The following is a 26,617-nucleotide window of genomic DNA, read 5'->3' as shown; positions in this document are numbered from 1 at the left end:
CCTCTGCGGATGTTTTGAAATTAATGATTTGCGAAGCAATGGAGGGTGAAATAAATATTTTTTTCCAGACACAAAAAAGCGTAGTAAGTATGCAACATGAGCGTGTCTGGCCTTCTGTTAGTCCTATTACCATTTACACAACAGTAAATTTTATATATGCGTGTTAACCAGGTGTAAACAAAATGAACAAGCTTGCGGTGATGTCACTGCTAAAAATAATCCATTATTTTGATGAATTTTACATGTTCGTTGGGTGAAATTTAGTACGTTTTAAATGTCACAAAGTGTCCAGATATTTCTTTTGGTTATTAAAATGGAATAAGTTAACTAGCTGCAGGTGAAATATCTAGAACCACAGAAAATGAAGTTAGATGTTTAATTTTCAGAGGTTAATAGTGATTCATTGGCTGAAAGTATATAATTGGTAGAGAAGAAATTACAATCATATATTATTAGGAGCGAATAGCTAGCAAATGTCAAGGCATGTGGTCTTGAATGTTATAATATTATCCTGAATCTGAATTTGACAGTAGTTTGGTTCATTAGTTAGCCCTCACTGGTGGGTGGGTGGGGGATAGTACTCAGTTTCAGTATCATATTATAGTACATTTATGTTAAGGTTCCCTGTTACAAAATAAACATGCACCAGAAGACTAGAATGTTTGGTTGAAAAGGCTTAAATTCACCCCACAAGGGGCGTTGCCCCCTTGACCCTAACAAGGACACCCAGACCCCCCACCTACTTTTAGGATATTCCCTGCTACTTGAATTAATTTCTACACCCCTGCATATGTTGGCATTTGTGATGTTTAAACAGATTTACAATTATGGAAATGATGACTAAAATCCTTGGATGAAACATCCACTGACCTGACGTAGTATAAGGATTTCTAGGGAAGAAAGTACATATTTCAGTATTGTGGAATTATATAGTAAGAAAATCAAAAAAAACCCAGGTATTTTTTTATGATTACTATACTAGCAGAATAAATATACAAGTTCGGAAATAAACAAAGAAATAGCAATGTTAAAGATGACTAAATACTGTAGCTTTCAGAAAGTAACTCTCTGTATGGCAATAACGTTTAGTCTCAAATAACTGTGGTAAACATTTTTTTTTTCCAAAGGCTTGGATGTTATTTTAGAAAAAAAAATGAATTAGGCAAAGTTTTTCGCTTGTATAATATTATACCCATTATTCTGTCTGGCTATTTCCATGAAGTATTTTGTTATAACCAGTTTTACTGAAATTGAATTCAAGTCTTAAATGTATTTGCTTTTTGAATATACATCTACAGCTGTATATTTGGATTTATTTTACAATGAAACATACTATATATCTAATATTTAATTTATTCAGTTTGTACAATTTTGTTAGACCAAGAGAGAGCACCATTGAAACCTTTAAGATGTACATTACTGAAACAGTTTTTTTTTTTATCTAATGAAGTCATTGCATACAGTGTTTACATTATTAGATGCACAAGTTCCAATGCTCATGCACAATTCTGGCACACTAGGAGGCCAAATGGATTTGTTTTATTGCTGAACTTATTTAAAAATTAAACTATTAATTACAGTCATGTATTCTTTGATAAATTAAAGAAGTCTGGTCAAAACCACTCAATGAAAGAATGCAGCTAATCCAGGAGGACGATATAGTGAATTGTAATACAGATTGCGGTTTGACTAATAAAAAAACAACTCCACACATTTATTCAGTTGGTAAAATATTGTTAATCAAAGGGAGAGCAACATTGATTTTATAACCTTCATAAACATTCTTTACTCTATGCTCTAAAAGAAGAACACTTTTGGTTCAGATAACCAGTGACCAGGGACCCGCAAAAAAGGCGCCGACCCTAACATTTTTATAAGCTGTTGCTAATTTTTACATATAGATATTTTTTAAGTGTGTGACTTAATATGTAGTTCAAAACCTTTAAAGCTTTGTACAGAAGATTACTTTAACACCATTCTCTAATGATGACATTAACATTCTTACATTAAGACTAATTGAAAAAAAAACTACCTGCCCTACCTGTTCTTGAAAAGGATGTAGCCCTAACCAAACCATTTTGGGTTTTTTATCGTTATCAATTCAGATGACCTGAGTTATTATATGGACTGTTACATGAAAAGCTTTAATGCAGTTATTTGACACCAACTGATAAATTTCTGTCAAACAGTATTAAAATGGAAACATAAATCATCACATCACAGCTCTTGTTTAAAGTGCTCCTGCAAAACGATTTGGGGAAGATATACAAAACCTTTTATTCTCTTTTGGAAATAAAATCCTTTTCATTACTTTTTGGCTGTAATTTCAATACAAAATGATAGACATGAAAATTGGTTTTGGTTTTGAATTCAATAGGAAATATCATACATAAATACAGCTGTTGAATAAGCGTTTAATGTTTAGTTTATTACTAATACTGAGGTTTTCTCTTGGGTGAAAAAGTTGAGAAGTCAGTGGTCATTTTAGGGTTTAGATGTCTTGTAATATTGTTGATATAAATAAACATGTTGTATAAAATAGTGATATAAAAGTTGATAAGTCAAAGACATGTTCTTCGTATGATCTGCTGGAAGTATAGAATATCAATGAAATCAATGGAACTTAATTTAAACGCTTATTCTTTAAACAGTTCAAAATTGAACATTGAATCATTGTGTTTATAGTACTGTTGAATGTGATATTTCTGTTTGAATGTTTGATACCTCTATTGAAAGGAATATTTCTGTTTGAATGATAGCATGATTTGTGGGACAGGGTGATGAGTCCTGCTTTCTTTTGTTGTCATGTGATGATTTGTTGGTGCTTAGAAATACCATCTTTTCATGAAGTAAAACAGCAGGGATCAGTGTTAAATTGAAAAGTGATATTTGTAGTGCCTTGTTGTAGCTGAATACCGCTCTTGACAAGTGTTAATGACCTGTGTGTACTTGCCAATTGTGTGGTCAGTATCCTTGCAGTGCCTTGTTGTGTGGTCAGTATCCTGGCAGTGCCTTGTTGTGTGGTCAGTATACTGGCAGTGCCTTGTTGTGTGGTCAGTATCCTGGCAGTGCCTTGTTGTGTGGTCAGTATCCTTGCAGTGCCTTGTTGTGTGGTCAGTATCCTGGCAGTGCCTTGTTGTGTGGTCAGTATACTGGCAGTGCCTTGTTGTGTGGTCAGTATACTGGCAGTGCCTTGTTGTGTGGTCAGTATACTGGCAGTGCCTTGTTGTGTGGTCAGTATACTGGCAGTGCCTTGTTGTGTGGTCAGTATACTGGCAGTGCCTTGTTGTGTGGTCAGTATACTGGCAGTGCCTTGTTGTGTGGTCAGTATCCTGGCAGTGCCATATTGTGTGTTACCAGTGTATGGCCATGCTTATGTTTGTAATGCTGTAGGTTGGGTGTTCAAGAGTATTTCATCTTCTCACATTTTTTCTGATTCCTTATGCCTTTCATATTCTTTTGAAATGTGTGATTAGGTTTGGAAAGTTCTTTCAAAGTTCAGACCCTTCTGGCCCTTATTTCCAAAAAACCTCTTAAGTCCCTTATACAGGAATAAGCTCCGCTCTCTATTTTTGTTTTGGTAAACATTGAATACTATTTAAAATTTTCAGAGTTCAAGGACTTTAAAAGGAAAATTATCTTCATGATTGTCACGAAAAACGATTATTTATTTAGCATTATCAAGATTAAGTATCAAATTTGGCTTTAAGAAATAAATGTTATGCTTTTTTCGAGTGAAGTTTACCCTCAGTTTCCTGGTTTACAATTTGTTAAATGATAACGGAAATAGTTTGGCCTGCCTTCAATCAGTAGATCCAAAGATTAGACCTGGATTTCTCTAACGAGTCTTGAAATTCTCCCTTCTGGCACCAGTCAGAACTACTGTACGAGTCTTTGCCTCTATCCTGTGTGCATGAACTATGTCTGTCTTCATACAGGGCCCTAAACATGACAGAATACCTACAGATGGTTTCATTCATCCTGAAATGAGTTGTTTCTTAATTGGCTGGGTTCTTACATATAACTTCTTTGGTTGTATGGATATTTGGGAAGCACCTTGATCTAGTTTATTCAAAGACAAAAATATCAACATCACAGCTATTCTTATTTCACTTTCTGTAGCAAGAGGAACATAATGCCAGAAGTAATAGTTAGTGTTTATTTTTGGTCATTGAAACAATTAAAACAGCATGTTCTTAGTGTTGAGCACGAAATGCCTCTAAAGCAGTTTCTAAATGATTCCATTTGAATACTACCAGTGTTCCCATCGGTGGAAGCATGATCGTAGACACTAAATTATAATTGACAAATTGCTCCCATACCATTGTTGGCCACCAACTTGTACAGTTGATGAATGATGGTGTATGTGCCTGAGTGAGGATGTTGTTTTACACGTCTCAGGTGGGACTGACTGCATGCACACCTGTGAGGGGGCGAGTAATTAGCAACATACACACACAGGCTTACCTGTATACACAAACAACAGACAGCGAGAGAGGGGGAGAGTTGCAAATTAATGTTGTTGTACTCTGTCTGCTGGGAGAGACGGAAAAGTTTCAAATCTGCCAAATTCTCTTCTTCTGTAATTAAATTTCCCTGTTGTTTTTCATTGATAGGTTGAAATTCAATTTTACTGGTCTTCAGATCAAACTAGGAATAAATTGTTATTTATGACAAGGACAGTAACTGTTAATACTTGCTATTGAAAAATTCCTGACGGCAGGAATTACTTAAAACTCATCAAAGTCTTTACTAGTCCAACAGTTGCCAGGAATCAAAACCAGAAGCAGTATGTCAGGCGCAGAAGCGACCATACCCAATTACTGTAGCTACGAAACATTTAAGACTGGTTTCTCTGAAGGTGTAGGGACGTGTGAATGTGCTGATGAGACAAGCCTTAAACATTGCAAAACTGATGATGGACAGATAAAACTGCGATACAAGGGCACACTCCATGTAGTGGCATGTACCTACATAGCTTCCGACAAGAACAATAACAGTAAGATAGTGTCCAACAGTGTTTGTGGCTGGATTGATGCATACAGTGTAAGTGTGGAGAGAGCTAGACAAAGTCACAGTTTGGAGTCAAGAACTAGCTACAGAAAGCAGGCCAGTAGGAAATATGACAATGAATATTGTGTGGATGACCATGATCAAGGGATTGAAGATGTGTTAAGTGACACTTTACGATCTCAATCTCAGTCAGACTCAGGGTTGTCAGGAAGTCGTAACAGCACTGCAAAGTCGTCACGGAAACTCAGGATTGATAAAGACAGCTTCAGGTACTCCACAGAGAAGGGGTGTATAGACTGGCTGGAGAAAAAGTGTGATAACTTAGGTCAGCCTTCTAATACAATAAAAAAATGTGATTCTCACAATGAATTGCTAGCATCTTTTCAATCACAGTTTGACCAAGATAAGCTTAAGGAGACTTCAAATAAGGAGGGTGGTATGATTCCAGTATGCCGTCACTTGCACAGAAAGTTGGCGACGGATGACAGCTTGTGTGATGATTTCATGGGAGATAATTTCAAAGACTCAGGGGACACAACTCAGAATGAGGAAGTGTTTGAGGAGGAGTTATATTATCTTGGTCTACCAAAGGTGAGTACCAGTATGCTGGGTTAGATAGGATAATTACCGTAGTGACCTTATGATTATAAATGCCACTGAAATGTTGAAGGAGTTGTTGAACTGTCTTTGCCTTTAACTAAGAATAAATTATTTTTTTTCTGAAATTGGTGTTAGCAAATTCAAAATGTGCAAAGACCAAGTGCCTATACAATGCTTATACCCCAAAGACTGGGAATAGATTGGGTTGTTTTCGTGGCGAAAATGTTCAAAAATTCATTTATTAGTTTTAAAGTATAAAGATGTCCTGGAAATTTGTGATAAATATGTAATGTGAAAAGAGCAGATATCTGTTGTCAGTTAAAATAACCATTACCTGATTTTACAAATAATGATAAGATTGTGCTATTCATTTGGCCTTGTACTTGTGCAATAACATTCTGAGCTGGCAAACGTACAAGCAATCCAAGGGACAAAACTCTCGCCCGATTACTGTTTCAAGATTTATTGAGTGAAACTTGTGTAGGTTTAAAATTATGTGTATTTTGGATGGCAATTAAACTGAGTAAGAAAGGACTGTGGTTAGATGGTTAGATGTTTTACATGTTCATTACTTCAACACTAGCAATGCTATGTCAAGTCTGCACTAGAGACTAGAGGCTTATGAGGAAGACGAGGAGCCTTTTATGAGTATAGTGTCAACAGCAGTGCTTATTACTGTTATAATTTGTATACAGACAGAAACAAATATTTGAGTCCATCAAAATATTCAGCTTTGGCATCTACACATTTTTTGCACCTTATAATCCAGTCAGAAAATGCTTTTGTAAACTTTTCTTTTTGGCATACTTTTAATGCACTGGTTTAAGACACTTCAAACTGAACTGCATGTCTCTAAACAACGTTCATGCAGACACAACTTGATCTGGGGATTCAACCAGAAGTCTTACGATAAGAGGCTTGGTCTGTTACTATGGATGATGTGGTAATACTTTGCACTCCAGTATGGGGACATGTAGTTTAAAAGTGTTCAATAACAGCAGAGAGAACATTATCCCTATAAAGTATTCCTGTGACACTACTGTGCTCCCTTACTGGGGATCGGGCTTCAATCCCATCGCTGTCAAAAAGTTGAGTTGAAACTCCAGCTGCACCTAGCAATCTCGGGACACTCATTATTTTCTTTGCAGGGACTTGGCTGAAAAAAAATGCCATATATAATCTCCTGTGGCAATCTTTTAACTGCCAAGTGTTTTTAAATTTAAAGAGCAATGACGATGCCTTATCAACACGTGTCTATTCAAGGGTTACCAAGTGCGGTATGCAATGTGTGCCGACCTTGCTGTTTTTTTCCCTTTTTCAAATATTTAAATTTAATGTGTCTCCTAACTGTTACACTGTAAGTCAGATAACTTGTTTTTCCATGGATTTGACAATATCCGTATCTTTCTCAAATGTCGCCAAAATCAGCCAGCCAGTCTCATCAAGAGCTCATCTTTAATGCTCTTTCGTAACCTTCCTTAAACAAAGATACCCATCTTGCAACAGTACGGTATGGAATAGCCTTTTCCCCATACATGTTGTCTAGATTGTTTTTATTTTCTATTGTGATATTACAAAGTAAGTCTGGAAACTTAAATGAAGCTCTTTGTTCAATTCAGATATATATTTACCAGATTCAGCCACATTTCAGTCAGTGTGAAATGGTATGTTTCCTTTAAAATCGCATTAAAATATGTGGAAAATATGAAGAATTTGGATAGGCTTATAGAAGACTAAATATGCTTCCCAGTGGTATGCTATACATGTGCAGGCGGGTGATATTGTTGCCACTTCAAATGAATGCTCCTAGTATGATATAAGGTTTTGCAGGTGAATTCTTACATTGCTACCCTGGCAGCTGTTTGATGTGCCATTAATTTTTGTTTTAATCCTTGAAGGTACATTCTGTCATCTATGAAGCTTTATTGTGAAGACAGGTATATGCCGATGTAAATCACTATCGAGTCTGTTTTCCATGCCCTAATTTAGCGAGAAACAAGCTAAAGTATCTTATTCCAATTGGGGCACAGCGGCACCACCTTATCATCCTTGGGTGAGAGGTGGACACCTATATCATAGCAGCACCTCAACCTCTTTTCTTCTAGTAGAGTAGATGTTCAACATTTGAGTTTTTTGGGGATAGTTTAATGTTAAAGCTATGATATTCATACTCAACATTCTTTATAAAGTTTTCAAAATGAACATATTTCTCATTTACAGCTCAGTATGTGCATGAAAATTTGTCACAAGTACAAAACTGCCTTCTTTCCAGTTGCCTAACCACACTGGCTTGTTAATATTAAACGATGTTTTTATGTCGATGAGTTATTCTGAAAATATTTCAATCCATAAACGTTCTGTAGGACTTCCTTTATCCAAACCGTATTAAACTGACAGACTGTAATATAAAACAGCTTTTGATAATATTTTACACCACATGAATAAACACATTGAAAGTTTGCATTTCTAAAGCACCTAGTGCATTCATGGCCCTTGCATTCCTTTAAGTGATAACATAGTGTAAAAGTAAACATGATTGGCTAATTGTGATATAACTCCGTGCAACAGAAGTTCTGATTGGCTGAGAGTTACCCTACTTGACCTGCCATATTATTTTGAAGTGAATTCAAGTGTAGCTAAATAAAAAATGTTCTGAGTGAAAACCTCAAGATGTCATGCTTCACTTAAATTAAGCGTCAGAAGATGAATTTCATGTCATTTGAATGTTTTGAATATCATACGAGAGTGTGGATTATTCTTGAAATGAGCTTGTGAAACACAGTTGTTGACGTGTGGATTTTGAAAAGGATTGAAAACTTGGAGTGTGTATGTGTGTGCTTTTCAATTGTGAAAAGATGTTTTTTTGTGAAATCTGTCAATGTGTAAACTTGACAAGGAAGATTATTTTTGATAGAAAAATACAAAAACATAATTTTTATCTTAAGAGATTGTTCGGTGCCTTAATTTAGGATATGAAAGTGAAACATCAATAATAACTGTACCATACCTATGGAGCGCGGATATCAGTCAATATTGATGTTTACACACCGCCTCGCTAATTGCCACAGCTATTTTAACTTTAATATAATATTTATATTCACAGAGCACATGAAATGACCATAAATTCCTTAGGTCGTAAAGGTTTAAAACCCACCAAATGGTTTCTTTTCTTTATTCCTTCATACTTGTTAGAGGCGTCAACTGGATGAAAACTATAATTTATACAGTGAATGATGAAGTCAAAGAAGAACTAATGTTATCAATCACAGTAGAAGCAATGGCTTTATACAACTATGTTACAGTTTCAAGTTTGTTTCTGACATGGATTTTGAGAACTGTTGTTTAAGTTCCAATTTTCTTTTCTTTACAAAACATTTCATGGTATGCAGTCTGTATACATATAACTGATTCCAGCGTGACATTTTTGCTATTCAAATTATGCAAATTAATGACTGACTAAAGAAAAACACACCATTTCACATTTTTTTGACATAGAAGTATAAGTTTGGATAAATGTACTGGTATATGCAAATGAAGTAGTTTTGACATGATAAAGAACTTTTTTAATATGACCAGTGACATTCTTGAATGAGGAAAATGACTTGAGTTTAAGGAAATGATGATGTTTTATAAATGCCGGTCCTGTGTTTCTCAACATTCATGTTTGTATAATGCATTTTTAATATGAATAAGGCATGCTTCTTTTTTGTTTTGTTCTTCTAATTTATAGATATAAAGCACCAACTTTTTATACATTTTACATCAGAGTACTGGAGAAATTTTCATGAATTATGCAATTACCTGGTTAAATTTGCTACCTGAAATATGATACTTAGTGAATATTATTACCCAAGCTAGATGTTCAGATTAAATTCGTCAAATAAATGTGATTTTTGATTTCCCAGACATGCTGTCTAGCCCCTAAACAATTTTCTCTTCAAAACTTTTGATTTAAATGTTTTAAATTCCATATCAATTTATCATGAGTTCCCATTATGTTCATGGTGTAAAGTACTCATACAACTTGGATTTAAATGAAATGAACTGCATTGCAAAATGTACGATATAATGCATTAAGCTATTAACTTCATTAAATTATTTATGATAAGGCACTGAACAATCTTTCATCTTGCTGTTTGAATATTTCACTATTTGTTGTGTATTTAGAAGAATGTCTTAAGTTACATGTGGTTTTTTTTCTTTATCTTATTCAGATTTTGTATTCATTTGAATGTTTTTTGTAAGAATTATGTGATTTGGCACGGCAGGCTTTAATGAATAAATATACACTCGTCACAAAATTGCAAGCATTTACAAAAGTAAATATTTAAACCCACGAATAGCAAACTGGGCAAGTCTTAAACACTTCTTTTCATTCATTTAAATCTCAACAGGTGTTTTTTTGAACATACAAAGAACATTCCTTTTTTGAAAAGAAAACAAAAGAGAAATAAATTTTCATTAAACATCCCATATGTTAAAGCAAATATTTAAACAGCAAGTGTTGACAAATCAGTTCAATTTTAGACAAAAACTATTGAAGACCTACTTTACAAAAGTAGCAGGTGATCTCAAACTTTTAAAACTGCTAGATAAAACATTAGTGCCTGTCTGCCAACATGGGATTGTTCACTAACACTGGAATTGGATAAGAGGATGTGACATTGATGGAAGTTAGTTCTAAAGAAACTGGTAACCATGACGACCAACTGTCTCAACATAGTGCTGAAATATCAGACTCATATCCACCAGAAGCTGCCTTGGAAGATGTGTTTGACAATGTTAATTGTGACAGAGCAACTCCCTACGAGTCTTCAGTACCACAATGCGATAAAATGAATAATGATTATTCACTGCATGACCTTGACCCCACACAGAGGCCAAGGTCATTTTCGGATGTATCAGCTGGCAGTGGCAGGTACACATTCTTAAGGAAGTTACAAGGGCAAACAGACAAACCAAAGACTTCAATGAAGGTGTTTGTGCGAAGAGAGAGTAAAACAATTACTGGTCAAAGTGCAAAGCATGATGATACAGAGTTTGGATTTCACCCATACCAGCATGGGATATACAAACAAGCAAATGCTATCTCTCTAAGTGTAAATAACATAGCTGATGCGGAAACACAGGTACCCCCACCGAAGCCCAGGCTACCAGACAACTACAGGCGGTACTTGGACCAACAGCTCAAACAGTTTCATCAGGTCCATAGTAAAAGCCTTGATAGTGGCTCAGAGGAGGGAAAAGTTGAACATGCACAGCAAAAATATGTTAATGTCCAAAGTGTTAATCCAGAAGAAAAACGTGAAAGTATAGCAGTTGAACATCAAAGAGTTTCAAGGCCCAGGGCTTCAGTATCTGAGCTGCCTATTAGAACCACCAGCGGTGTTTATAAACATTTTGATGCCAAATTTCAGTCAGAGTTGTTGAAAAAGGAACTGGAAAAGTTGAGAACATACAAACATGTGAGGAAGAATTCAGAAACAATGAAACAAAAGTTTGAAAGTATCTTTAGGCAAAAGTCAACCAGTGATCTTCATGTAAGATTTGTAGATGAAATGGATGATCAGCAAGTTGGCACTAAGGACAAAGACATAGTGTCAGACAAAACAGGTAAACATACATTTAAGCAAGCACACTCTCTGGATTCTGCTGTAATTGGAAATAGAACTTTTCCAAATGACATAGCATATAATCAGGGTGGCAGCACGGGAACTATCCAAGGACAAAGTTGCAGTTACACTACTGATGTGGTCAGAGATGGTAGAAGTAGAACCTCTGAGAGAGGCCAAGAACTGGGTAGATCCAAGTCTGCTACAGCCCTTAACCGACAAAGAGATGAGGATGCAAGTCATCTCAGGGACAAGAAAGGCTCTCAGCTGTCTAAATCTGCATCCAATTTGCGGAGAAACCCTGACACAATACGGAGGTATAATGCAGGTACTCATGAACAAATTCGGATAAATGTCAGACAGAAATATGAAGCTGACAGGCACAACCGAGTGGAGTCCACAATACCCGATGATCCAGCCCTCAATCTGGAACAGGAGCTTGGTAAAGGCAGAGAGAAACTGGAGCGAAGGGCGAGTGCACGAGACCACAAGCCTGTCAGTGATAACAGGTCTGATGAAGAGAAATACGCTGCTCTGTCCAGGAATAGAACCCTGTACTCCAAGTCAGGACCTCGTAGGAGGGAAAGACCGCTGGTAAATAAAGACGAGAGAATGAAATTGACATTCAGGGATAGGGCAATTGCTCAAAGTGCTAGAAAACTGGCATATGTTAAGCCAAATATAGTAGTTAATGGTTCTGAAAGTGCTCAAAGCAAACTTGGTGCTGATGTACACAGTCATACCAATATCGATATACAAAATGATCTCCATAGAAGTAGGAATACACACACCAAAGGTGCTATATATGAATCTAAATCTGTGCCAAATATTTCCTCCAAGGACCAAAATAAACAAGCTGACCAAAGAACAGACCCACCTTCTGAAAAAGTTATAAAACATTCAAATTTACATTCTGTGCCAAAGAAAGTAACTATAAATGAAGGGGATAAGATTGCAATGGATGCAAAAAGTAACCAAACACTTGATTTAGACAAGATTGTGATAGATGCAAGAAGTAAGCTGTGTGGAAGATCCGGAGATATTGTGCTCAAGCAGTGTAGAGTTGGTTCAGATGTTGTGTTTGGATTAGTCGGTGTGCCCAAACCTAGTCTTGAAACACACCATAAACATAAGGAGAAACAGGTATAGGTTTCCATGAACATTTTGTACCATCTTTGAGAGTGTTTCCATATATACATTAACTCCCATACTGAAATGGTTATAAGAAGGCGGAGCTTAACCCTTCAGTAACTAGCATCTATATAAATTACAGCTATTTATACTGCATGTAGTTATTGGATGTTGTCCTTGTTGTACAAAGCCCTTACTACGTCACCCACTGCCCTCGTGATTGAAATGTGACACTCATGCTGACAGCCTGTTTCAGCGCTCCTGTATAATTTCATAACCGCGGGTGCAGTAACTTTTCCTTATTCACCCTCTGTTTTTTTTAATAGTTGTAAAATTGCATAAGCATAAAGACAATGGTAATTTCTGTGTCAATAAAGGCATTGTATTGTGGACAAACAGTTGAAGCTTATGGGTTTCATATTGCTGGTGGATAATATTTCTTCCATTTATCATTCTTAGCATAATAAATTAATCAAGGGATGACAGCATGAAGGTTGTAAGTGAAGTAAAATTTAAAATGGTGATAGATCTTTCTGGCTTTCATGCAGCCCTGGCATTACACATATCTGGAATATTTGGTGGGTCCTGTTACATCATATTGAGACCTGCCTGCTTATTTATCATAGCTGGTGATAAAACTGTCACAGGTATTAAGCTTGTCTCCGCATGCAACTGCAATGAATGGTAGAAGGCGGCAGCCAGCCATCTATTTGCATTTAATAGTTTGAATGAACTAAGTGAACGAAATGGCAATGTTAACAATGCTAAAAATAGTCATCAAGGATATAATATTTTTAAGAATAAGAGTATACCATACAACATCCTTGGCTTGCACTTCAGATTAAATTGTTTCATGTACTTTATAATTTCCTGCGTATATCAAGTGTTATAATTTTGTTGGAATTTTAGTGTGTAACTAGTCTTTGCGTGTAGTCCTCACTGTTCCTGATTTCGATTACGGTAGTTAAGATAATTATATAAAGTGTGTTTTTGTCTTTGAAGGACACGACTGGGATATCTTCGGCTATCAGCCTTTATTTAATACCCATATTGTAATTATTATCTATTTTTATAAAATAGGAAGAGTTTGTATTGTATGAGTCAGTTAATACAGGATCACCCATGCATGCAAAAGAGAATCGTGTCGCTCGTTTATTTAGGTTTTGACATTCTTATGTGATATTTTACATTCATTTTACGCCTTATGCCACATAGTTTGAGTGCATCCACTGGTGTAGCTACACAGAGGCAGTACAGGCCTGGGCCTACATTTGATTAACACAAATGGTAAAAGAAAAGAAAACAAATTTAAAATGTGAACATGTTCAGCATTTTCTTTGTTTCTTTTTTTATTTTAAATTCTACGTATATAGTGGGAAACACACATAAGCACATCTTGCATTATAACGAATATTGCAGGAGCATGACCCCCATCACCCATCCCCCCCCCCCCACTCCTCCTCCCCCTAGCAAAGCGGGCTTGCACATTAATTCTGGTCTAGCTACCCTTATGGCATCTGTCAACAGTCATAGGGACATTTCCCATTCTCCTTATCCTGTTTGAATTGTGAGAACGGAATTTTCCCAAATCTACATTTACAAAACATTTTTTATTTGAAATTATAGGAGGGATGACAAAGACCAGTACTTAATTTTTCAAGATACCTTAGGCATAAACAAAAATACATTTGGTTCGGGTAACCTGAACCTACCTACGAAATAGGCGCCCAAAACTACCGTTTTTATAGTCAGTTGGTAAAAAAACAAAAAAAATTTTTTTTAAGTGGGTGTTTTAATATGTGGTTTAAAACCTTTAAAGCTCTTCACAGAATATAACTTTAACACCATTCTCCAATGATGACAATAATGCTGTAACATAAAGCCTTATAAAAAAAAAAAAACATACAACATTTTATAACCTTAACCAAACCATTTATTTACTATTTGGCCTTCCTGATCTGTTGTACAATGTTTTGTATGAAAACATAAAAAATAATTAAGTGAATTAAGTAACATCTTTGTTTTCCATAGTTCTGAAATATGTGTACAAATAGGGCCAAACCGAAATACACAGCAATGGTAGAATATTTAAAGAAAGTATATTATTTTCTGAACAAATGATAAACTAAACAAATAGTTAAAATTAAATTACATCATTGTTTTCCTTACTTTGTCTAATGTTATACCATTTTTGTGTAGGTACAAACGTTACTGTCTGAGATCAACTCCTGAACACTCCCTGACTGGTATGGGTGAAACTCAATGTGGGCGTGTTCATCCACTGGTGGGCTGTTCAGGAATGATTCAGTGTTTTTGTTCTGGAATATGATATAACATCAGATTCCACAAATACAAATGGCAGAGTTGCTAGTGTTCGAAAGGCTCAAATGCCATTTATCTGAGTTTATAATTGCCAAGACAGTTAATGATAGCTTTGCTTCTTTAAGATGGCATTCTGGAATTATAATAGAAATAATTAATGAACCAGTAATTGCATAGTTCTTTTTATTTGTTAACAATTTTTTTTTGAAAAAGTTTGAATACTTGTTGAATAACCAATCTGGAAGGTAAATGCGAAAATCTTTTAACAGTTTAAATGGTAGCTCCAAAACCGGAATATGAATAATATTTGCTCTACATGAATTAATAGTGTATAAATTATGATAGCGTGGATAAACTATCATCCATTCGGTATTGACAGACCAACTTGAACTACATAGTTGTAGATCGGAATGTTTGTTCTGTAGACTTTATCAGGGTAAAAACTTCTGCCAGACCAATTCTCTGACACCCGACACAGTGTTTTACCTGCTTTAAGTTTTCATATTTGAACAAGAAATGATAAAGAAGGGTTCTTTGGATAGAAATGAAGGTTACTGAAGTAGACAGAACCGAATATTAAAATAGCCGACTTACTGAAGACATTGACATGTTCATGACTATTGTGTTGGCTGTCGTCAGGTCTAGCAATCTGCCCTTGACAAGAACAGGCTAATTGTTTTAAATTGCTGTTTAATGATATGTTGGCGGAGATAATTCACCTTGTCAAATCATGTGTATATTTTTATGATAATAATTAAAGATTCGCTGTCACAATGGTTAACATGTAAAATAATATTTGGCCGGATGGATGAATTTTACTGATTATTTGAAGTAATAACATTTTCTTTGCAGTGAACCTAATTTTGATTGTTTGAATGTATCATTGATGTTTATATTTTGTGTAATTCCAGCCGAGCTCAAATGGTTACCTTGATGGACAGGGTTTGGTTACCATCCGGATGATGCCCGATGACCAGGGACGATTTGGCTTCAATGTCAAGGTCACTATCCCGCGCCAAGCTCCTTTGTTCTTTATTTGTTACCCTGTTTTATGAAATAATGTCAAGTCAAAATTTCTAGAGCAATTATTTTTACATACAGAATTACAATAAATTCCCAGTAGTACGTTGTACAGTAAATGTGTATTTGGGTGAAATAAGTTTTCCATGTTCTGTATACTAATTAAAAACCAATTTGACTTTCATTAATATAATTAAATGTGTTACAGGGTGGGGCTGACCAGGGCATGCCCATTATTGTGTCTAGGGTGGCGCCCAACACGCCCGCAGACAACGCTGACCCACGGCTGAATGAGGGTGACCAGGTGCTATATATAAACGGGCGGGATGTCTCCCAACACACACATGAACAGGTACACAGCCTAGGAAACTAGCTTCTGACAGAAAGAGTGAAACTGTTATATTAAATAAATCACAATTACATGGAATGTTGAAATAAAATAGTTTGCCAGTCATTAAATTTTTAACATGAAATTATAATGTTGTATATACATTTCATAAGAACCTTAAATTGTTTGTGATGAAGAAAATATTTGTGATCCCAACGAACAGCTTCACAGTTAACAGAAAGGTTTTCTAAATGTATTCTGTGATCACTGAATATTATTTTAATTCTTTTTCAAAGAAATTAATTACTAAGAATTTGCATGTAGTTTGTGTATCTGGATCAGTGGCCAGAATGTGTAAGGATTCCCAATGCGATGTAGAGAATTGATGCCCTGCCATGTATTGTTGACAGGTTGTCATGTTTATTCGAGCCTCGCGTGAAAGGCATTCTGGTGAGCTTGTGCTAAAGGTTCGACCAAATGGTAAGTTACGCATGCCGGTGAACTTGTGTTACTTTCTGTTCCTTTTCGTTCATTTTGTTTCTTTTGTGCCATTTCCCCAGGTTGTGAAATTTATAAGGCTATCGCGGGAGACGCGCACCAAAGAGCTAAATCTGATCGTTCGTCCCAATGGTAAGTATGCTACTAAAGAAACTGTGCTTATTTGGGCTGGTTGATTTGCTGTATTATTGTGTAATGACTGTTGTTTTAACCCCAGGTTGTGCTTTAACTGCTTGGCTGATATTTAGTTATTTATTCCTTTTGTATTTAACAATTAACATATTTCAAGGAAACTTCCCATGACTTTCTTAACCCAACCCTGTGTGTCCCTACCACCAAGAAGATTTTCTCAACTTTTATACAATACAACTGAACGAATGTGGTATATTATTTGTTGGTCTGTTTTTTCCAAAACCAAAAACTTTGAGTTATTGTCATAGCGTTGGTTTTGAAATTATTGGCAGCAACAACGTCAAAGTCATGAGTCATATGAACTTCGGTAATATCTCAAAAACCTTTTGTAATATTTACATGAAACTGAGAGGACATGTTTCATGACACTTCACACAGATGTAGCAAACTATATAAGTATTGATGACCATTGTTCTCCATTGTAACTAGCAATTATAACCATAAATTACCGTATAACTTAAAACCCCTGTAACCATGTGAATACCTCTTAACTTACCATTGTTTGGAAGAAATGCCACTTATTGATGTAAACTTACATGATTACTTATTTTTAAATGGTTGAAATTTCTAACAAATATTTAGCACATTTTGTATATTCTTTAACTTTGTGACTAACATGAGCTCCTGAAATTGGTAATGGTTTACCCTTGCTTACAAACAAGGGTATAATTTTTATATACTGTTTAACATTCATTTAGAGATATCATAGACCTATAAACCATGGATTGGCGACTCTCATCTGTGTAAATGGGATAATCTCAAACTCATGCGTGCAGCGGGATTTCATTCCGAGATCTTACCGTGTGGTCATTTTCGAGACGTTCGACATCGGCCGAATATATACATGTAGGAAAACATTAATAAAATTGACTGAAATGCGCGGTACTTTCATTTAAGTTGATAATAGTCCAATAGAATCTGATTAAAATCACAGTTATTAATTATAATTAAATCTATAACGAACAAGGCATTATAAGCAGAGTTGGGGGAAATAACCGAAGATCGCCGTTAATCACCGATCGGAGATTCGGCGGAATTTTCTGATATTTGCCAAGCGCGCGCTAAGGATTGTGGGTAAATTATTATTTCTTATCGTTTCACCGATATCGGGCAGTTGCCAGTCCATGGTTTATAGGTCCGTGGAGATATTGAAGATATTTTGGTGTAAGGCTGTTATTCACTACATAAGGGGCCTTAGTGAACACTAAAAGAGGCGCCTAATTGAACAGTTTTACTTAAAGAGGAGCCTTAGTGAACAGTTTTATTAAAAGAGGGGCCTTAGTGAAAAGTTTTACTTTAAGAGGGGTAGTGAAAATTTATAGAAGGGGCCTTAGTGAACATTAAAAAAGGGGCCTTAGTGAACAGATATTCTGAAGAGAGGCTTAAGTAAAAAGTTTTACTTACTATCTTTGTCAGATAATTACTATTAAGAAAAGGTTAATGTTGACAACATTCAAGATCCTTTCAACAATTTAGGTTTTATTTGGCTGATTCAATGAAGTATTCAAAGGTAACATGTTTCTCTAGGTGTGCATAATCACTCACTCAAAACGTTTCTGTTAATGCCTTCTGCTAATGTCTCAAAGTGGATGCTAGTTCTGGGTTCTACCATCAGCACCTGTTCTTGATAAAAAGGAAGAAGAAGTAACATCTGAACTGAATAGATTAAAAAATCTCTCTCTTTCTATTCCTAACTTAGCTTGTTCATTTTCAGCTTACATGACGGACGATGCTTCAGATGACCAGCCAGAGGAGTTTGTGTATGACCCGGAGTCGTACCTCATCACTAACAATAGTGGCGGTAATGCCCTCGACAACTCCCTACATCTACTGGAGGAGAGCCTCGAAAGTGGTGCTGCGCTTGCTCAATTTGAAGTAAGTTCTCCTATGTGCAAAGTTGGGTGATGTAATCAAGATAATATAGAAGATATATTACAGGCTTCTGGAAAATTGTATTCTAGAATGAATTTGATTAATATCTTCCCAACTTAGAGAATTTAAACCACTTGAATAATGTTATGAATTTTTTGCATCATGCAAAAAGTATAGGGTGCTTTATAATAATCACCTGTGTGTCCTTCTGTCCACTATTTTAATTTATTAAACCATATCTGAAGGGTAATTGGTCAAACCTATCTGTAGGGTAACTGGTCAAACCAATTTGTACGGTAAATAATAAATATATATGTAGGGTAACTGGACAAACCAATCTGTAGGGTAACTGGTTAAATCTATCTGAAGGGTAACTTGACAAACCTATCTGTAGGGTAACTGGTCAAATATATATGTAGGGTAACTGGACAAACCTATCTGTAGGGCTACTGGTCAATTCTATCTGTAGTGTATCTGGTCAAACACAGACAGGGTAACTGGTCAAACAATGATTGGGTAACTGGTCAAACATATATGTAGGGTTACTGGACAAACACAGATAGAGTAACTGGACAAACATATCTTTGAGCTACCATTCTATAGCCCCAATGTTTTTCATGAGCCAGTGTTTTGTGAGCCATCATTGTATAACATAAAAATGTGTTTGTTTTTCAGCAACTGTACAGGAAGAAGCCAGGGATGACGATGAATGTGGCCCGTAGCGTGGCCAATGTACCAAAGAACAGATATCGGGACATCTCCCCATGTACGTATACACCACACCCTTGTAGTACAACACAGAGGAAGAGGATTATAGTTAATTCACCATGGAATAGTAGTGCATGTGTCCATGGAATGTTGTATTAGAACAGAGGATATGCCATATATGGATGTAGAAAATCTCCAGAATGCCTGTTCACTGTGGTTACAGTGAAATGCCTTAACTTCATGCTTATTTAGTGTTGTTTGTTACATTTATAAATATGGTGCTTAAATGCATCCCTGCTTACTGGGAGAAACAAATAAGAACTTTTTGTCCTTGAAAGGTGCCATGTTAATATGTGTTTTACTGTTTACAGATGATCAGACAAGGGTGCTGATAAAGAGTGGCCCTAACGGAGATTACATCAATGCCAATTATGTAAATGTACGTAGAAAATACATCCTCTCTCATACAATTACTGTTATATTGTCATTTTCTATAGGATGATGAATAACTCATGGCAGACTTGGGAATACTACCAGACTTTCAAGTTTGGCAATATTCATGGTCTAGGAACTATATAAATCTATTTTGATAAGTTTATTGAAATGTTACATGTTAGTGTAGGAGGCAAACAGATAATCATGATACAATCTTGTCAGAGTTCAAATCATGTGAGGAGACTTGTTGAATTTGATGCTTGTGGCAATAAATTGTACACTAGAAAATGAATTGTCACCCAACTAAGTGTTTGCAGAAATAGATGTAGTCATAGAGTTATTGCATAAAGATGATGAGATGTCTAATTAGACTTTAACGAGGTCTTAAATCAAAACAGTATTGCCATGATATTTATTCAAAGCCTGCCATTGTAGATGGAGATCCCTGTGTCTGGGATTGTGAACCGGTACATTGCGGCGCAGGGCCCGCTACCGACGACGTGTGTTGACTTCTGGCAGATGGTGTGGGAGCAGCACTCATCACTGGTCGTCATGTTGACGACAGAGGTGGAGAAGGGGCGTATCAAGTGTCATCAGTACTGGCCCGGGCTGTACGAGACCTCAGACTTCGGCCATCTCCAGATCACTTGTGTGAAGGAGGAGAAGTCACCCTCGTTTGCATTTAGGGAGTTCAACCTTACAAACGTCGAGGTAGGTTCTTAATCCTCATCAGATTGGTGGATTACGTCTTCAAATGAATGCGTCAGGAAATGTTGAGTTAGGGGTTTCTTTTTTTTAGTCAATGGCGATCTTTAAAACGTGCCATGGCGATCACATGTACATCTCTAATATGAAGACTGTAGCAGTACATGTATATACTAGTGATTTCTAAATTGCTTATGGAAGGATTGTGGAACTTCTATTATCACTTTACGTCAGTGATAAAGTTGCTGAAATCCATAGATAGTTCATAGTTTAAATTTACCACAAATGGACACTACAAGCTAGAAAATACACATCAAATACCTTGCGAAAACATCATTAAGGCAAAGGATGTCCAAACATCACACGTTTTATAATATTATTGCTTTTTATAGTTCACTGTCCACAATCCTTTCTTGTTTGCGAAAATCTACTCCCACAACATACAGGAAATAGATGTGACTTTCCTCTTGTTAACGTAAGGAACAGTTTGTGAACAGGGACTAACATGTACATCAATGAACGTCAGTTATGATGGGATTGAATATAAATGCAATCTATAACAGTGTGACATTCTGAAGGATAGTTTTGATGTCTTCACATTCTCGATTATAAAAATCTGATAACGTCATATTCGTCCTTCATAGGATTGTCATGACAGTGTTTACAATTACTGTTCCTGTTCAGATAATGAACTTTTACATATTTACAGTCAGAAGAGGAGCGTCACATATCGCATATGCAATATATATCGTGGCCTGACCACGGTGTGCCTGACGATCCTGCAGACTTCCTCGACTTTGTTGTGAAGGTGCGACAAAAACGTGTGGGAGTTGTGGAGCCATCTGTCGTACATTGCAGGTAGGTTGTCTGTGAGCTTATACAAACGTCATCATCAGGTAGCATTTTTTAAATTACAGGAGCATTTGTGAGCAAGAATCCCAGAAGTAGTTTTCGTACACCCATTTAACACATGAATGCAAGTTGGATGTATTGATTTTGTGGCTGCCATGTCAATGTGCATCAGTTATCATTAATGCACTTTCTGCTTGAAGCATTCAGATAATGCTTTGCCAAACATCCAGGGTGGGCGTCTGTCTATCACTTCTGTATTGCGTATATCAAGGAAACAATTTACACTTGTCTAAGACACTCCCTTACTAATCCAGAATGACTCTTGATAGATATGAATGGTTGTTAGATAATGTCAGAAATACGTGTATGTAGGATAGCTAGAATGGAATCCTTGTATCCTTAATGTATAGTTATAACATAACACATCACAGAGTTAATAAAGATGAAAGCATATACAGCTTATTGCCATAAACATATGTGACATCAGCGAAAATGAGACCTGCGAAGGTAAAAGAGCCATGTTCATTTTTGCTCAATATTGTGCCTAATAAGCAGGCAATCAGTGCTACTTGGATTCTTTTCATCTCCCATTGAAATTCACAAAATGTTCAAAGTTTTATTTGATTATCCCATGGGTTTTTTTATTCTGGTTTTTATTGGTAATTTTAATACATTCAAAGGACTCATTTTTGGAGACGATGTCATAAATGTGTTTTCAGACATACATGTAAATACACTAATACACTAATAGTACAAAACATCACGTAAATGTTGATAAACTACAAGTTAGGACTAGTTTGTATAGAAGGTTGTCCATTTAGGCTTGGTTGTTTAAATACATATGTATTTGTTTACAGTGCGGGTATTGGGCGGACGGGTGTGTTGATCACCATGGAGACGGCCATGTGTCTGATTGAGGCAAACCAGCCCGTGTTCCCTCTTTCCATTGTGCGCCAGATGAGGGACCAGCGAGCCATGCTTATACAGACTCCCGTATGTCGCCAAACTTTAATAATAAGGGTTTTTGTGGAGAAAAAAGTAGCGCTAATAGTTCAAGTACTGTATTGGCCCTTAATTGGAGCAATTTTCCCAATAAAGATGTACACAAATTTTTAAGTATTTATAAAGGATGTTTTGTATGAAACTTTGAGGTGTTTAACAGTGTTCATCGTTATTGCCTTAATGTTGGGGTGCTAAGCATATGCAGTGTCTCATTTTCTTCCACAAGAATAACATGTATTTGACCTTGTATCATTTTATTTTCAGAACCAGTACAAATTCGTGTGTGAAGCAATCATTAGGTGTTTTAGTGGTAAGTAATCTATTGAAAATAAGGACAAAGTATATTACAATTAGATTTTAAGAAACCAAAAAGATGTTCATATACATATAAAAGTAACGAAATTGTAATATTATGTATTAAGGTATTGTTAATATCAAATACAACAGGTCAAAGTTTTGTTTGTCAGTTTATTTTTACATATTGCAGCATTTCAGCATAAATGTTTTTCAACTTCAGAACGGATAGTGGAACCTTTGCCCGAGTATCAGCAGAGATGATAGTGAATGGCGGCCTTTATGGTAACTGCTGTCTGACTTGTACCAAGCATTGACATCACGCCACAGTGCTTCTTGCCCCACCCACCATTCCCTGCAGTGACTCAGCATTTCGTATGGGGACTTTTTCATCCTCCTCTTGAAGAGCAAAGGGAATGGTATAAAGCCTTGATGGGAGATTTTTCATCTGGATGGGATGTCAACTCTAGTGCTTAGGATATGGACCTATGTGTTGTGTATTACAGAACTAACAAACTTTATCATTATGTAAAGTTGACGGTGTGTAGACGGGACTTGCGTACCTTCCAGGCGTACTTGGGACTCGGGGTACTCGGCCTCTCGCTGACCGACCGGGCAGTTGTGATAATTCAACATTTGCTTACATCACCATGTATACATTTATTTTGCTGTTACTGAAATGTTGGGAGATGATCTGAGATTCTTTATCAATATAATTGTAACTGTTGCTTTGTCAAAATGATATTTGCACAGATTATTTCTTTGGAAACTGTGCAAAGAATTATAGAGTTTATAATGAAATATATTCTTGTATTTATATACTTTAACAGACATAGTGCAATAATGTTTTAATTTGTATCGCAGTCTTGATTGATCTGTGAAAAAGAGTAAAGAATATACAATCTACCTTCAATGCTATCTGATATGTAAAACCAACTAGAAAAACTAAGTTCTATCTCAATGAAAGAATTTTGAAAACTATTAAGTTATTGTCTCGGGATAAGTGCCAAGAAGGCCAGTTTTCATCTGAAACAGAAATTGCAGCAAGTTTTTCCTTTAAGTTTATTTGTTAAGTCTGAGAAATACTGACCAACATTTTCCGTACATTCGTGGTCAGTGTCATTGTGTAATGATCATTACACTGTTTTTCATGTTCTGTGTTATTTAGTTGTATGTAGCCTTTCTGTGATTGTACTTTATTTTCTGATTCCATTTGTTATTTATTTAACTCATTCATTAAGAACTGTACTGTATTTAAAATGTCTTTCTCTGTTCCAACATATACAAACAGAATTTCTGAATTAATTAGTTCATACTATAATATTCTTGGTATACTTAACACTTAAACTTCTTTTTTCCATAACTTCAAACGAAGATATTCACAAGGATCCCAATGGTTTACTTGTGGGAAGCAAGGCATATTACTCTGGTTTAAATAAGCCTCAAGTTTTACCCCATTGGGGAAACAGTTTTTACAGCCTGCATTATTTGGCCTACTTTATTTTTCTGACATTCTTTTGCCATTCCCTGTCTCCATTGGCGTCAATTGTATCCAATTATGGAAACTCGATCCAACCTGTCAGTTTCAACTTATTTAATATTTTGTAAAAGTATTTCAGTATATATATGTTCAAAAATCACTCACAGGAAATTTCATGCAAATATGTGTATGGATATGTGTATGGAAAAGCCATCAGTTAAAAAAAATAGTCAACAGTTTTTTTTATGTACTTAACCGTATATGAATTGCGGGGACATGGCATTGATGATTGGCTACCACTGGACACCTTTCAAAATGGAAAGATATAATATAGTGACACAAGTAACAAAATGCCAATAAACCCATTTTGTATGTTGACAATTTTATAGTTTCTGTAAAAAAAATCATTCCTGTTGTTAAAATTGTTTGATCAAAACAGTTGAACAGGGCTGATAAAAATTTGTTTTACAAATGTATTTTACACTGCATTTTAATTTATAAATCATTAAATAGGGAGCATAGCATGCTCTTCTCATTGTAACATAGATCATCATATCATTCTACCCCACATGGTATAAAGATTAGTAACTATATATTAATATTGTATATTGTACATAATGGTGAACATATTTCATGAAAGTTAATATAACTGTGACTGGTAGACTGTAAATTGTCATGTACGAATGAAGTGATTGTTATTTTATCTGTCTGCATATTTGGCAATATTAAAATCTGATATGAAACCCATCACAGCAACTTGTCTTTTATTCATAGATCCAAATGTTCCCCATGGAATGCCTTGCCTACAAACTGTTTATTTTGATGCACCGAAATGGAAGCATACAGTATTTGGACCATCTGTTAATCCATCCTTCTGTTGGTCCATTCCCACAATTTCCGCTTAATATCTGAAGAACTTTCTGGCTCAGGGACCTCTAATTTAGTATGTTGGTCATGATCAACCAACAGAAAACCCTTTTGATTTTGTATTTTAATAAAAATCCAGTTTTTATGATTTCAGCGGTCCATATAATGTTTTTGGCCGATCCAAACCTCCCAAAACAGACCCATCAACTTTATATACACAAATAAGGGACTCATTTATGTAAGGTATTATATTTTAAAATAACATGGCACAAACTTCCATGTTCAAGAGATGGCTCGTCATATGGATCAAAGGTTAAGGGCACACCTTGAGGGTATTGGTCAGTTTTCATGTATTTTGGCTTGTTGGGTATCATGCTCAAGATTCCAAAAATAGCAAATGAGGTCAAAGGACAATGCTTAACAATATGATAATATCCAGCAGATGGCTTAAAATAGCTGGTGTTTCATGGACAATGCTTAACAATATGATAATATCCAGCAGATGGCTTAAAATAGCTGGTGTTTCATGGACAAAGCTTAACAATATGATAATATCCAGCAGATGGCTTAAAATAGCTGGTGTTTCATGGACAATGCTTAACAATATGATAATATCCAGCAAATGGCTTAAAATAGCTGGTGTTTCATGGACAATGCTTAACAATATGATAATATCCAGCAGATGGCTTAAAATAGCTGGTGTTTCATGGACAAAGCTTAACAATATGATAATATCCAGCAGATGGCTTAAAATAGCTGGTGTTTCATGGACAAAGCTTAACAATATGATAATATCCAGCAGATGGCTTAAAATAGCTGGTGTTTCATGGACAATGCTTAACAATATGATAAAATCCAGCAGATGGCTTAAAATAGCTGGTGTTTCATGGACAAAGCTTTAGAATCAAGATTGTAAATAAGTCTGGCAACATCAGAAATAAGGAAATAGGTTATAATTATAATGGTTTGTGAAATCATTGATCAAAAATTGACCCTAACACTTGTACAATCAAAGTGACCATAACACACAATCAAAGTGACCATAACACATGCACAATCAAAATGACCATAACACATGTACGATCAAATTTAAAAGTCTTAACGATTACAATAATCTGGACTTGTCTCCGCATCTCTGTAATGCATATGGGTTGTAATCTTGACTGATAACACACAAAAAAAACAGATAACATATAAAAGAAACATCACTTATCATTTAGTGATAATTTTATTAATTACCTCATAACAACAACACCTTTACATCGTTTTTACATGATAATTGAACAAGGAATATATGGTACATGATAATTTGACAAGGAATATATGGTACATGATAAATGTTGTGCACTGCTATCTAAACAAGCTGTTTGACTTCATTTTTTTGGTAAGCTTCGGTTGACTACCCGATGACATCCAGACAGGAAGTTTGCGCTTGGTTCCCTGTGTATTATCAGCAGCAGGACTGGAACCGGCCATAAAGGGATTCTCGGAATTTACCTTGGACTGCTTCTCACGTTGTGAGTTCTGGCTATCCTTCAAAATACATAATGAAGAATCTAAAATATTGGAAAATAGGTTTATAGTACAAGTATATGTTTCTTTTATGTGATAATTAAACCTTAAACAGTACACATATTTAAAACATTTCAGTTTACGAGACCAACATACAAATTCATGAATAACAAG

At 35.7% G+C, this 26,617-nt stretch overlaps 2 protein-coding genes across 17 annotated transcripts in view; one reads left to right on the top strand and one right to left on the bottom strand.

Moving 5' to 3' along the window:
* LOC128237607 (tyrosine-protein phosphatase non-receptor type 4-like) overlaps positions 1 to 24,811 on the top strand; it is an 83,860-nt gene extending 59,049 nt beyond the window's left edge. For 10 of the 15 annotated variants that reach the window (XM_052953281.1, XM_052953274.1, XM_052953268.1 and 7 more), the window contains 11 exons: positions 15,590 to 15,679; positions 15,907 to 16,050; positions 16,587 to 16,656; positions 18,431 to 18,591; positions 19,264 to 19,354; positions 19,668 to 19,735; positions 20,167 to 20,442; positions 21,146 to 21,294; positions 22,146 to 22,281; positions 22,555 to 22,600; positions 22,808 to 24,811. In XM_052953281.1, the coding sequence (XP_052809241.1) occupies positions 15,590 to 15,679; positions 15,907 to 16,050; positions 16,587 to 16,656; positions 18,431 to 18,591; positions 19,264 to 19,354; positions 19,668 to 19,735; positions 20,167 to 20,442; positions 21,146 to 21,294; positions 22,146 to 22,281; positions 22,555 to 22,600; positions 22,808 to 22,848 (1,272 nt within the window). In that variant the 3' untranslated portion in view covers positions 22,849 to 24,811. Of the gene's footprint in view, positions 1 to 8,211; positions 8,444 to 10,129; positions 12,369 to 15,589; positions 15,680 to 15,906; positions 16,051 to 16,436; positions 16,507 to 16,586; positions 16,657 to 18,430; positions 18,592 to 19,263; positions 19,355 to 19,667; positions 19,736 to 20,166; positions 20,443 to 21,145; positions 21,295 to 22,145; positions 22,282 to 22,554; positions 22,601 to 22,807 lie in introns of those variants that run through there. The other 5 variants (XM_052953199.1, XM_052953218.1, XM_052953205.1 and 2 more) reach the window with 5 other exon arrangements.
* Positions 24,812 to 25,753: 942 nt separating this feature from the next.
* Positions 25,754 to 26,617, bottom strand: part of LOC128240553 (bifunctional 3'-5' exonuclease/ATP-dependent helicase WRN-like) — a 31,704-nt gene continuing 30,840 nt past the window's right edge. The window contains exon 25 of one of the 2 annotated variants that reach the window (XM_052957228.1): positions 25,754 to 26,464. In XM_052957228.1, coding sequence (XP_052813188.1) covers positions 26,282 to 26,464 — 183 coding nt within the window. In that variant the 3' untranslated portion in view covers positions 25,754 to 26,281. The remainder of the gene's footprint in view (positions 26,465 to 26,617) is intronic. The other variant, XM_052957237.1, reaches the window with a different exon arrangement.

Source organism: Mya arenaria, chromosome 1 (genome assembly GCF_026914265.1).
Source record: "Mya arenaria isolate MELC-2E11 chromosome 1, ASM2691426v1".
NCBI classification, from domain to species: domain Eukaryota; kingdom Metazoa; phylum Mollusca; class Bivalvia; order Myida; family Myidae; genus Mya; species Mya arenaria.
The sequence above is the reverse complement of the archived record's forward strand: the minus strand, read 5'-3'. Positions and strand labels throughout refer to the sequence as shown.